At 42.3% G+C, this 13,794-nt stretch overlaps 2 protein-coding genes across 2 annotated transcripts in view; both read left to right on the top strand.

Annotated features, from left to right (window-relative positions):
- Carnmt1 (carnosine N-methyltransferase 1) overlaps positions 1–310 on the top strand; it is a 41,037-nt gene extending 40,727 nt beyond the window's left edge. Inside the window, exon 9 of the transcript XR_003850240.1 lies at positions 7–310. The gene's annotated coding sequence lies outside the window, so the exon portion shown is untranslated. The remainder of the gene's footprint in view (positions 1–6) is intronic.
- A 6,880-nt stretch (positions 311–7,190) lies between these two features.
- On the top strand, positions 7,191–13,309 carry CUNH9orf40 (chromosome unknown C9orf40 homolog). Its single transcript, XM_008837560.3, has 2 exons — positions 7,191–8,091; positions 12,022–13,309. Exons 1-2 carry the CDS (start codon positions 7,726–7,728, stop codon positions 12,178–12,180), a joined length of 525 nt encoding a protein of 174 aa, XP_008835782.1. The 5' UTR covers positions 7,191–7,725; the 3' UTR covers positions 12,181–13,309.
- Positions 13,310–13,794: the final 485 nt, after the last annotated feature.

Raw genomic sequence — 13,794 nt, 5'->3', positions numbered from 1 at the left:
CATAAGGTGATCATGTATGTACTTGCGTGTTTTAATTTTCATATTCTGAGGTGGTGGGTGTGGATTTAGATCTGTTGATCAATGAGCAAGGTGGGACGTAAAAATACACAGGAAGCTGTAGAAATCACAGTATAAAATGATCAAGTCGGGGAACTGTAAAGTGTACTGTATTTATATGTAATTCTTATTCTAAAAGTTGCCGGAAAGGCTGAATTGGAAGCTTCATGTCTGCATGAAATTTCCTATATTTTTAATGTTTATGATGGACTTAATTTTTCTTAAATATTAAAGTCTGCCAATTGCTATGAAACACTGCTTGGTTGTTTCCCTCTGTGATGATAGCCATTAAGTGTGGGAATTTTAATTAATTGAACACATACTTTTGAACTCTTGGTTAACTATTTTTGTATGTTTCTAGAAAGTAATAAGAGTAGCTGACCTTTGAGTTTGCCCAGGCTTGTACTAATTCTTTTCATTTTGTTCATTTGTGTTCACTGTGATGAAGTTGGTATTGCCCAAGGAAAAAGATTAATCGTTAGTTTTATTAAATGATGGAGAAAAAACTGCAAAGGCAAATAGGAAAGAAGTTCCAGGACCAGCATTAGTAGGACAAGAACTTTTATCACTTGGGTTCCTTTCCTGAACTATTATTTACCAATGAGAGGTTTGTAAGGACCTTTGACAGAGACATCCACAGTGCCTCTACAGAAGTCTACTGGGTTGGGGAGGAGGAGGATTTCAGTTTATTCTGACTTGGTATTTTCTTTACTTCTAGTCCCTTTTCTTCTTTTGTGTTAGTTTTGTGTTGTTGTGACAGCGTATCTTTTTATTTATTGTTGTTGATTGTTTGTTTGGCTTTTTATTTTTTTGAGACAGGGTCTCCCTGTAGCCCCAGCTGGCCTGAAGCTAGCTATGTAGACCAGGCTGGCCTGGATCTCAGAGATCCATCTGCCTCTGCCTCCCAAGTGCTGGGATTAAAGGCTGTGCCGCCACCACCACCATACCTAGCAACATACCTTTAAAAAAAACAAAACATCACTAGATAATAGTCTTTTGTGAACAAAAAAACACTAGATAATAAACTCTTTTGTCAACAACAAAAAAAGCACTGGATAATAGTCTTTTGTGAACAACAAAAAAAACCAACAGGAAAAAAACGAAGGAGGGCAGGTTCCTTTTGTCCCACAATTCGGTCCATGGTCACTTTTTCTGGTGACTGTGAAGAAGAACATGAGGGTGAGGAGCAGGCAGTGGAATAAAGCTTGGAAGCGGAGGGAGTGCAGGGTAGGAAGGGCACGGAACAGAAACAGTCCTGAATGCAATCTCCCTTTAGTAGATCCCACCTCATACATAGGTTTCCATCGCAATCCAGTCGTCTAAGTATAAAGCCATCAGAGTAATCCATTCATAAAGATTCAAAGGAGTAATCCATTCATGAGCCGTCACCACTTGAACACTCACTCGGGATCTGACCTTTACCATATCAGCCTTTGGGGACATGTCACACTCCATCTCTACTATATCCAGCCATCCACAAAACTGCAGAAGTCTTTTCAGGGCTTGCTAGTGCATTGTTCAGGGAGGGTGGAAGAAGGGAAGTCTGCTTTTTCTGGCTTATCCTCTTACTATTTCAGCAGTAATTAAAAACCTTTTGCTTGTTTTAATCTGCTAGTCTAGCACCATCCAGCTCATCTCTAGCTCTAGTTCTTACCCTCTAGAACCCCTTGCTTTCTGTCCACACACATGCTACCAGGCTCACAAAGAGGCATAGTCAATCAACTTTGAAGGGACATCTCTGGACTGGCTGGGAAGAAACTCTAAAAGTAGTCCATTAGAAAGAGTTTGCTCAAGGGAAGATAGCTGCCTGTGCTTTGATGATGTAGATGCTGGTGATGAGACCAGGTCCTTTGACCTGCTTGGTGTTCATCTGAGGCAGAAAGTGTCAGTTATACAAAGGATCTAACTTCACTTTGCTTTCAAGCTAGAAAGAGCCTTTCAAAGAATCATGAAGACAGAAGACTGTCAGAAACAAAAGAACAATTTACTTATGGATAGCATTAGCCAGAGTATTAATTTTGCTCCAGTCCCATCAGGTTCAGATTTCAGAGTGCCTTTTTTAAGTGTCAGGTGATGCCTGAACAGGAATTTGGGTTATATTTTCAGAAGAGGAACCCCAACTTTAATTATAATGAGCAAACATTGAGTATGTCTCAGTTCTTCCACTGGAAGACATCACAGTGTAAAACAAGCCTGCCCTGTGCTCCTGAGGGAGATGCCTCTACCTCTTAACTGTGTTTACTGTACATTAGAACTTGACAAGCTGATCTGGAGTAATCTGGTAGCCAGTAGCTCTATTTATATGTGCAAAAGCAGAGACCAGTATCTCCTGACAGAAACTAGATGTTAGCCTCTAGTGAGGAAATTTAACCACATGTGAAGTCTACACCACCCCCAGAAAAAAAACAGCTTCGTGGTTTGAAAGCTTGGTCTCCAGCTTATGGTGCTGTTCCGGAGTTACTGGATCATGAAAGTGCCAACTTTATCAATGGGTTAGTCCATTGAGGAGTTTATACTGGATGGGCTACTAGGAAGTTGGGTGCCTTAGAAGTCTGTATTGTGTCTCTGATTCCTTTTTCCCATCTCCCTCTCCCTCTCCCTCTTTCTGTTTCTGTCATGAGGTGAGCCACTTTGCTCCACCACATGCTCTCTGCTGTGTTGTGTCTCATCACAGCTTGGAAGTAGTGGGATCAAAGGCCCATGAACCAAAATGTCTGAAGTTGTGAGTCCAAATAAGTCCTCCCTTTTTTTCATAGGTATTTTGGCACATCGATGAAAAGCAACTATACATACAAGATACTAGTGACACTAAACTAATCCCAAGTGGCCCAGACTTGTCATATATCCTTCTAACCCTGTTCCCAGTATCAGCATATATACAACTACTGAAAACAGTATTCTTTTAGGAACATTACGTAGTGCCTATTTTCATAAGCAGACTGGAAAACCTCACAATTCATAGGCTAAGTGTTCCCTCATACTATGATTGGTTGAGCAATCCACAGGTCCTGTGTTGAAGGTATGGACTGCAGCTTCCTATTGGAATGTGGTGGAAAGAAGTTTGGCTGTTGGGGTCAGGCCCTTGAAGGGAACATTGAGACCCTAGCCCTTTCTGGTCTTTTTGCTTCCTGGCCACCATGAGGCAAATAGACCTTCTCCACCACAAACTCCTGATGTGATGGACTGTGTGCAAATCAGCAGTGCCGTCCAGCTATGGACTTGAACCTCTAAAACTGAAACAGAATAAACCTTTCCTCTTGGAAGTTAGCTTGGACATTTTGACATAGTGACAGAAAGCTTACTAACACTTCAGCAGTAGGCAATAATTAGTCCTAGATAATTAACTCAGGTCCCTCCTGACAGATCTTAAAAGCAGAATCCAAAGGATCAAACGGTGTGTATGTAACAGCCCTCTAGAGCCATCTGTAACTCCAGCTCTGGGGTATACAATGTCTTCTGGCCTCATGAGGCATCAAGCACATACAATGCATATAGGCTCATAAGAATAATTGGAAAAAAAAAAAACACTAACCTAGTCTCAGTTGACATGCAGCTCCTATCAGTCTGCAACATGGGGGTTCTGGGATTTAACTCATCAGGTTTTGGCGACAAGCATCTTAACTTGCTGAACTATCTCAGCAGTCCCAGATTTCATTTTATATGAAGCTATGAGATAAACAGAAAGGATCCCATTGGGCCAGTACATAAATGGCTTGCAGGGTAGTTGTTTTTTACATGAAATGCAGTGTTTAAATAAAGACTGAAAATCAGTTAAAGATGTGCATTACCGTTGGAGAAACCACTGAATATTAATGCAGAGAGGTATAACTAAAATATCAGTAGGTTAAATTAAAATGAGATTCAAAATAATACTCAGTTTGTCTAGTAGAAGTCAGAACAAAGAAAAGTCAAAAGTATTTCAAACTCAAAGTACAGCATACCAAATTTTGTGGAATGTAGCTAAAGCAGTGGTTGAATGTTTATATTGGAAAAGAAGACAGCTGGGCATTACATACGCCCATAATTCTGGCACTTGGGAGACGGGAGGCAGGAGGATCAGGAGTTGGAAGCCAGCTTCAGCAACATAGTGAGTTTGAGGCCAGGCTGGGCTACATGAGAACTTGTCTCAAAAAATAAGACAGTTGATGATTTTAGTTTATACTAGCAAAAGCTGGAGAAGAAAAAAGAGAAATGAGAAAACAGAAATGTAAGTGTACCAACAAAATTGGCAACTTGGATGGAATGGATAAATGCCTTGAATAGGTAGATTGGTACAACCTGGGGTAAAGTAACCTCAAGTTCTACTTCCAAGGTCTTTAAATAGGCCATTTATGGGCAAAAAAAAGAAGTTGCTTTCTGCCAAAGTTATAAAGTGAACAAAGGCAGAAGCTTTTGATTATGAGAACTAAAGTCTATCAAAAGACATTTAAAAATCAAATTAGAGCTATATTGAATAAAGAGTGGGCTTGATACTGTAGAGATGAAAATTCTCCCTAAACTGATCTGTAATTTCTAAGTAATTGAAAAATTGGACAACTTACCAGAGTCAGTTCTGTCCTTCCACAATGTGGGTCACAGGTCACAGGGATTGAACTCAGGTCAGCAGCTTGGTGGCAAGTGCCTTTACCCACTGAACCATCTTGCCAGCCCTGTCAAAACCTTTATATAAAGCTATAATGTAGGTACTGTTGTACTGGCACAAGATCGCAAAAATAATGGTTGAGCAGAATTGAGAGAGCCTAGTCACATGAATATGAGCAATGGAGTTAGCACAGAGCAGGCACTGCAAAGTGAGAAAAGGACAACTGTTCAGTGTGTGTAGAGACGGTTACTCTATATGGCTGTAGAAATGAACTTGAGTCCTTACTCTCAGCATTTGTTCACACACACACACACACACACTCACACACACACACACAGAGATTCTAAGTGGATGAAAGATTTTAAGTATGGAAGCAAAAATATGAAACTAAAATGCTTAGACAAGACATAACTGAACTAAGACATGGCTGATCTACTTTGCTAAATTAAAATTAAGTTGCTGCAGAACTAAAGAGACGGCTTGGGTGGGTTAAGGCACTTGCCACCAAGCCTAAGTTTGAACCCTGGGACCCACAAGTTAGAAGGAGAAAAGCAACTTGTGCAAGTAGTCCTCTGACCTCCATGTGTGTACTGTTGCATGCACACGTGTACATGCACACACAAAAATAAATGTAGTAAAGAAAATTAAGCCACCATAGAATGAAAGTATAATGCCTGAGGAGTCTTAATATTTCTTTTAAAAATATTTTATGTAAGTGCATTGCTGCAGGTAAGTGTACTTTGTTGTACAGTACCCACTGAGGTCAGAAGAGAGCATTGGATCCCCTGGAACTGGAGTTACCAATGGTTGTTAGTTACCATTTGAGTGCTGGAAACCAAACCCAGGAACTCTGCAAGAACAGCTAGTGCTTATAACTGCTGAGCCATCTCTCCAACCCCTAAGTTTTAATATTTCTAACACCAATTATTACCATAGGAGAAACTTTTTAAATATTAAAAGGCTCTCTCACAAACCAGAAATAAGGGCAACTAGCCCAGTTTTTAAAGAGGGCTAAAGATGTACACTCCTTTAACAAAAGTCTAGCCATCGAAACTGGGCCAAGCAGATCCTGGTTGAGGCATTGATTCAGAGGTGAAGGTGGGAGGCTGACCTATTAGAGACCCAAACTACCCAAAACTAGAAGTGAAGGACTGATAATTTAAATCATATCAAAGTTTAGAATTTGTTCAGAAAGTGAAAATATGGGTTCTGCAACAAAATTGTAAACACAATTTACTGTTCCCTCCTTTACTGAGGGAAATGCAAAGTGAGGCCACATGAGAGTCCATTCCACACTGATCAGGTTAAACCATACTGTGTGCTGGTGAGGATGTAGAAAAAACATAGTAAGTCTCCAACACCATAAACAGTATTAAAGGAGGAAAAAGCACTTTGTAAAAAGGAAGTCTTCGTTCATACAAAGCCTTTTACACCAATGCTCTCAGCAGCTTTACAGGTAATAACTTTCACTTGAAAGCAGCTCACATACCCCAACAAATGGAATACTACTTGACAGTAAGTAAAAATGTTAACAGATGACTCTCAAGATACTTTTGCAAAGGGAAAGAAGCTAAAGTATATATAGTACCTCATTAAATTTGTAGAGATTATAGAAGACGGAAATCAGTCTATGGTAGAAGGCAAATTTGATACTTAGGGGAGACTACAAAGGGCAAGATTAAAATTTTTAGGTGGATACCTGTACTGTCTCGTGTATACGGTTTCACCGGTACACGTATGTCAAAATGCCACACTTGAAATATAAGCAGTTTACTGCATATTAGACTTTAATAAACCTTTTTAAAAATCAGTAAAGCCAAAAATGCTTTACAAATCGGCAAATTACAACAAAGAATAACTCACAATCTGAAACGAGACTACTTAAAGCACACACAGTGGAAAAAGTCTTTCATGTTCTGGTAATATAGTTCTGAAACTGGGCGTCGGGTGTGCTACTACCATTCCTTCAGCTACATGCATACTTTATGCAACCCTACGTTTATATGTTAATTTCGGGAGGGGGGAGAGAGTCTATGAGAGGAGCAGCAGAAACGAACCACCTCCAAATTGTATCTTTTAGGGGTAGGGTCTCAGAACCATTCCCAGAGGACATCTTAAGGCGAGGACTAAGTTCTTTCATGCTTGATCTGTGCTTTGAAAATGAAATTTTTTCATTTGTTCCAGATGGATGAAGAATTACAAACAGACTTAAAAAAAAAAGACTTTAAAAAAAGCCATTGTTTACTACCCCAAAAAACTATGTGTTTGTTAAAAGGTTGCTGTCCCACAATTACCTGGAGGTGTAAAGGAAGTTAAAATTTAGTTAAAATAGAATTATCTTCCTTGCACACATGTTTTGCCTCGGAAGACTTTCTTCGGAGCACTTTTTTTCCTGGCAGTACTGGGGATTGAGCCTTAGAGCCTCTGGCATGCTCAGCAAGAGCTCTGCCACAGAGCTGCGGCCCCAGCCCTTAGTTACTACTTTTAATGAGCAACTAAAATGCAAGCTGCTGTAAAGCCACTGCGGTTGTTTCCATTTTGACGACACCCAATCTTCCTGCAATGAGGTCTCGGAAGCTGCGAGAGAGCCGCAGAGAAAGCAGAGCTTCCGGGCGTCCCAGTCTCTAGTCTCGCTTCAGGCTGGGGTGAGAGACGAAGTGCTGCGCTCCAGGAGTGCTTCTTCCCAGTTCCGGGCTACAGGATGGGGCCACGTGCAGTGCGGAGGCCCCTCCGCCCGTCCGAGCTGGCTACGGCGAGAGCGCCCGACAGAGCCGAGAAGGCTGGCGGCGTTTCCAAGCCGAGCCCACCGACAAGACACCAGGAAGGAGCAACAGACGAACCGGGACCAGGAGCCCCGCCTTCCTTGCGGCGCACTTCCGGCCGCGAGGGCTTTCGGGAGCGCGCGTCGCGAGCCTCCACCAACCAGCGGCGGTGCCGGGCCCGCGCGAGTGCGCGCGCATCGGTGCGCAGGTTCGAATCTCCCCGGCGGCTGCCCAACGTGTCGGCCGTACTTGGCGGTGTTGCCCGCAGATCCGCAGCGGCCGCCCGCCCTCCCCACTGCGCCCGCGCGCCGCCCGGCGTGGCCCATGGCCAAGAGGCGTGCAGCCGAGCCCCTCACATACCGCGTGCCTTGGAAGCGGCTGCTGCTCCGCGACTTACCCGAGGAGCCGCCGCTCTGGGTCCCGCCTTCGGGGGCGGCACGGCCGGGAAAGCGCAGGGTTGACGCGGGGACCATGGCTGAACCTGCGGCTGCACCCCGCAAGCGGCGTGGCGGCGGGGACGTCTCCCCAGGCGGCCTGGAGCGGAGCCACGGTCCCGAACCGGGAGAGCCCGAGACCGGAGAGCCGCCGCCCCGCGCAGACCAGCAGCCTCTGGACGGCCGGGCTCCGGACGGCGGCGGCGGCGACGGCGGGGCGGGGAGCGCTGGGGGAGCCGGAGGGGCGCCGAGCCAGGTAGGGCGTGCGGGGATCCTAAGGAACACGGATCCTAAGGAACACAGTAGAAAAGTAACCAGTCTTAACTGATCCGTGTTGTGACTGTAGACAGCAGGCGCTGAAGGTTTGGGGAGAAAAAGGAGCTCAGATTCTATGCTGTGTTACCCACGAAGTAATTAGTTACATATTGTTACATGCCTTTTATAATGGGAGTCGAAAGTTTCAAGTCTGTTATGGCCTACATTCTATATTGATTGCACAGCTATGATCTATTAGGACCTCTTGCTCTTTGAGGCTCTTTGGGCTTAACTTGGTGGAGATTTGCAGATGGAAGAACCAGATACAGTGCTCAGAACTTCATAAACGCATCAACCACCGTGCCATAGCATCTACTCAGGTTTTTTTTTTTTTTTTTTTTTTTTTTTGCCATTTATGTTTGTGTATGTGTGTGAGAGAGCGAGCACTAGAAAGATAATGGAAAATTTACAGTAGGGGGAAGACTTTTTTTTACCCCTGTGGTTGTATGAGATTATCTTTGAATACTGTGGTGACCATTTCTAATGAAGTTATCAATAGTAACTTTTTTTTTTTTTTGGTCTTTTTTGAGACAGGGTCTCCTTGTAACCCCAGCTGTCCTGGAACTCACTATGTAGACCAGGCTGGCCTCGAACTCTCAAAGATCCCCCAGCCTCTGCCTCCCAAGTGCTGGGATTAAAGGCGTGCGCCACCACACCCAGCAATAATAACTATTTCTGTTCTTGTTTTCTTGAGTTTGAAAACATGAGCCTTATGTAGACCTTTCTTCAGATTGTTTTTTACATGTTCAAAACCAGTGTCCTTACAACAGAATCCAGACCTATTCTGAGATAGGTGCTGTGTCGCTTAAATCTTCCACTTCAGACCATTATGGACATGCTGCCCATATGCAAGTTTTCCCTTCCTACCAGAATATATAGTGTACAGTTGATGAGAGAAATACAGAAGGGGCATGCAGGCAAAGGAGAGCTTTTAAACAAACACACCATGCCTGCTTAGCATCGATCACAGCTTTATGTACCTCACACCAGCGCCTGGATCTGTGGTCTCCAGTGGTGTTAGTAGCTGAAAAGCAGAAGACCATGACACCTAGGAACACTCAAGTTCCTTTTTGTTAGGTCTGCTTCCCAAGCCCAAGAGATGATGTACATCCTCCTGCCTCCAAAGACAAGAGTTTTAAAAGCTAATTAACCTGAGGGTGGTGGGGTGGGGTATAACAAAAATATGACAAAAAATGTCTGCCTGATTATTATTATTTTTTCCCTCATTTAGGAAATGCTACCACAGATACTTTCTGGGCATAGTAATAATAATAACTCCTTTTTGTCCTCAAACTTCAGAATGTCTGCTGTATTTTTATTTTTTTATCTGCTCTGTTGTTTTATATATACTTATATGCACATAGAGAAAGAAATGGATAGATACACATACTTTTTAAAAACTAGATGAAGTAGATGTATATGTTTTGTATACTAGTAGTGTAATTTTACACAGATAATTGCTCTGCTACTGTTGGGTTTTACTGTTAGATAACTGCAGGACTGTTCTACTAGAGAGAAGATGATGTATATACATGTGAGGGGATGTATTGCCAGTAGTACTTTACAGTTAGTGTTCTATTCTTAATTCTCACAATAGCCCTACTTGATGTTACTAATGCAGTGAAGATCAGAGTTTGGGTTGTGGAATCCTACACACACAGCTCTACCTGGTGGCCAAGTTGGTGTTTTCAATCACTAGGTTATACTGACATCAAAGGATCAAACAGGTTTTCTAAAAGTTAGAATTTGAATATTGTTTTGATCCCATTTGCTTATTAAAGTTTTTTTCCCTCTACATATCTCTTTTCCTTTTAGATTATTTTTATTTTATGTGTAGCAGTGTTTTGCCATGTAAGTGCACTGTGTATTTGTAGTGCCCCTGGAGGCTAGAAGAGGATGTTGGATCCCTAGAAACTGGAGCTCTAGATGGCGGTGAGCCACCATGGGGTGTTTATAACTGTTGAGCCATTCCTCCAGCTCCTTCTCCTATCTTTTTTTTTTTTTTTTTTTTTTGGTCTTTTTGAGATAGGGTCTCTACAGCCCCAGCTGTCCTAGAACTCAGTATGTGGACCAGGCTGGCCTTGAGCTCACAGAGATCCGCCTGCCTCTGCCTCCTGAGTGCTGGGATTAAAGGCGTGCGCCACCATGCCTGGCCCTTCTCCTATCTTTTAAAAAAATGTTTTTATAGAGAGATGGCTCAGTGGTTAAGAGCACTGACTGTTCTTGCAGAGGACCTGGGTTCAATTCCCAGCACCCACATGGCGGCTGTGAACTGTCCTTAACTCCAGTTCCAGGGGAATCCGAAGCCCTCTTCTGACCTCCATGGCATTGCATGACACGGGTGCACTCACATACATGCAGGCAATACACTCATACACATAAAATAAAAATTTTAAGAAAATGTTTTATTTGTTTTGTGTGCTAGAGTGACAAGTCGGGTCTCCTTCTACCGGGTGGGTTCCGGGAACTGAACTCAGGCTTTGCCATAAGTGTCTTTACCTGAGGCATCTCACCAGCCCTATACCTTTTCTTTTTTTTTTTTTTCCCTTTTTTTCAGAGACAGAGTTTTACTCTGTAACCCTGGCTGGCCTGGAACTTGCTATACATAGGCCGGGCTAACCTCGAACTCTGCCTCCCAAGTGCTGGGATTAAAGGTGTATGCCACCATGCCTGACGCCCTTTATTTTTTGGTTTTATATTATCTTTATCCCATTATTAGGAAATTCCCAAGCCAGGTATGGTGGACACAACTTCAGTCCCAGCAGTTGGGAGGCAGAGGCAGGCAGATCTTTGTGAGATTGAGGCCAGACCAGTGCATTCCAGGACAGCTGGTGCTACAGGGATGACCTCCCTCCCCTCAAAAGAAATTCCCCCAAGCACTTTAATTTCCTATGATTTAAAGTCCTAGACACTATACCTAATCTAATGATATTAAAGTTTTTTAGATTTCTTAAAAAGATTTTGTTTTTTATGTATATGAGTATTTTACCTGCATGTATTTATTGGCATCACATGGATGCTTGGTTCTTTTGAAAACCAGAAGAGGATATCAGGTCCCTTGGAACTGAAGCTCCAGACAGGCATGAGTTATGGTATGGGTGCTGGGAACCCGGCTCTTCTGCAGTAGCAGCAAATGCTCTTAGCAGCCGAACCATCTATCCAAAGTATATTTGTTGGAAGTCAAAAAAGACTTTAAAATGTATTTTGTTTTGTTTTTTGAAACAGGATCCCCCTGTAGACACAGTTATCCTGAAACTCACTATGTAGACCAGGCTGGCCTTGAATTCACAGAGATCTGCTGGCTTCTGTCTACCTCCTGAATGTTGGGATTAAGGGCATACCATCAAGCCTGCTGTAAAATGTATTTGAGTTTGTTTTTCAAACAGGGAATTTAGAGCCCAGTAGTACTCAGGAGGCAGACATAGGCAGTTCTGAGTTCAGGGCCAGACAGCTAATCAGGGAGACCCTGTCTCAAAAAAAGAATTTGAAAAGTAGTTATTGGGTTTGGGAGATGACTCAGAGCTAAAGACTCTTTCTGCCAACTGAGGAGTTCAGTTCAGTCCCTAGAACTCAGGAAGTAGAAAACTATCTTCTGAAATTGTCCTCTCACCTCTGCCTTTATAGGGACCTCCCTATCCCCCTTTGCCCACATACAAAATAAATACTTAAGAAAGTAGTTATCTTTTTATGTTTTTTGTTTTGTTTGTTTTTGAGACAGGGTATCACTATGTAGTCTGGGCTGGCCTTAAACCTGGAATGCCCCTGCTCAGCCTTCTGAGTGCTGTGACTGCAGCCTGACTGAAACAAGTCAAATTAATTTCCTGAAAAAGCAAAACCCTTTTTAAGCCAGTGATATATCTTTTCCTTACAGCACAATGAAGAATTCTGGCAGTATAACACGTTCCAGTACTGGAGGAATCCTTTGCCACCTATTGATCTGGCAGATATTGAAGATGTAAGTGCAGACAGCCTGACAGAAACAGCACTTGAGGACAAGAATGAAGGGTTTGAAACTGAAATGGAGTCCTGACAGGGGGAGCTGCCAAACAGCCTCACTGGATTCCAGGAGACCTGAGGTTTTTTTCCATACCTCACACGACTGTCGTTCTCAGACCGGAAAGATGAGGAAAGTTGTTTTAAAGCAAAATACCTGAAATTACTACTGAACCTCCCAAAGAGATTTGTTCAGGATATTGTACAGCTGTAGGCAAAATATTTTGTATATGCATTTTTAATGAAAAGGTTTTGTTCAGGTTCTAACTTCACTAATCTTAGAGGAAGGAATTTTGACAGTTTTAGAAATCAGCATGAAATGTTGGGGTCTTCCTCTGTCAGATGCTCCTTTGCACTGCTTATTTGTGGTACGTGAAATTAATACCATTTTCTATAACTGATGTTACATACTTTATAGTACATCTTATTGACGCCTCTTAGTTGAACAAATAGGTGACTTGAATATCTATGCAAAATTAAAATGTGAGATTCTGAAAGCTAATGTTTTTAAAAAGCTTTGTAAATTTAGTTCTTTTAACTTGGGTGGCATATTTAAGTAACTTCCAGTATTTGATGTTTTTTAAACTACCATGGGCAACCAAAAATGGGTACAGAACAGTGAGAAGTGGGTTCCTGACCCTCCTCCCCTTCTCTAAGATAAAAGGAAAGAAAGCATATAAATTTGTTGCTTTATAATTGTTTTAAGGACATTTTTGCTGTTGCTGTTTTTTACTTTAGACCTGCAGTTCTCAACACTCAGCACTTTAGAAATCTTTGCTTGAGCCGCACTCTAGAGAGGCTTGATGTAATTACTTGAAGGTGGGCTCTGCATGTTGTATGTATTTGTTAAAGCACCAGTCCTTGTCCTCTCCGTCTACTGTGCAGACTAGGTTGAGAACCACTAGACTAACAGCTTTCCTGTTTAAAGGAGAGAACTAGTTTGAGGTGAAGCAGTGCCTGTTAATTAGTTTTGTTCTTAGTTTACTGTTACTGGCTTTGTCACAACTGATTTATTGTTGCTATTACTATTTTATTGTTTAAAAAAATAAAGTGCAAATTTTTTTGCAGTATGTATCAATGACTAATTTAATTTTTGTATTGCATCTGGAATGCTGGCTTTGTTGCTAAATAATTTGTCCCTGTTTGTATATTTTTTGGTATTAAGTCCAAAATTCAGAAAAAGTAGTCAATGAGAGGAAAAATGAGATATAATAAATAGTATTTACCTCAGTGACTACATTTAAAATATTTTTATCGTGTGTATGCATGTGTGTCTGTATGTGGTATATGCACATGAGTACAAATTGCCTACAGAGGCAGGAAGAGGGTGTCCAGTCTCCTGGAGCTGGAGTTATAAGGGGTTGTGAGCTGCCTGATATGGGTGCTGGGAGTTGAACTCCGGTCCTCTAGATGAGCAGCAAGCTCTCTTAATGGATGAGCCACTGCGCATGGCATTTTCCTAGTGATTTGCTTTGGTTACCCTCCCCTACCCCATCTACCTACCTTGGCTCCTGCTGATGCTCTTCTGCCAACTTTCATGTCACTTGAGTTCTGTTAGCCTCTTCCTTAAAGCCCTTTTCCTTCTTAGGGACCTTGGTTTCTTTTACCTGTTGTTTTGATAAAATACTCTTGACAGAAGCAACTTAGGGGA

Source organism: Nannospalax galili, unplaced genomic scaffold (genome assembly GCF_000622305.1).
Source record: "Nannospalax galili isolate Female #2095 unplaced genomic scaffold, S.galili_v1.0 scaffold858, whole genome shotgun sequence".
NCBI classification, from domain to species: Eukaryota; Metazoa; Chordata; class Mammalia; order Rodentia; family Spalacidae; genus Nannospalax; species Nannospalax galili.
Note: the sequence above shows the minus strand (reverse complement) of the source record. Positions and strands in the feature narration are given on the sequence as shown.

Bases quoted from the DNA above. Each gene is read 5' to 3' on its own strand.
- CUNH9orf40 (XM_008837560.3), top strand. From the start codon at position 7,726: ATGGCCAAGAGGCGTGCAGCCGAGCCCCTCACATACCGCGTGCCTTGG. The intron at 8,092-12,021 runs GTAGGGCGTGCG...TTTTCCTTACAG, and splicing joins CCGGAGGGGCGCCGAGCCAG to CACAATGAAGAATTCTGGCA.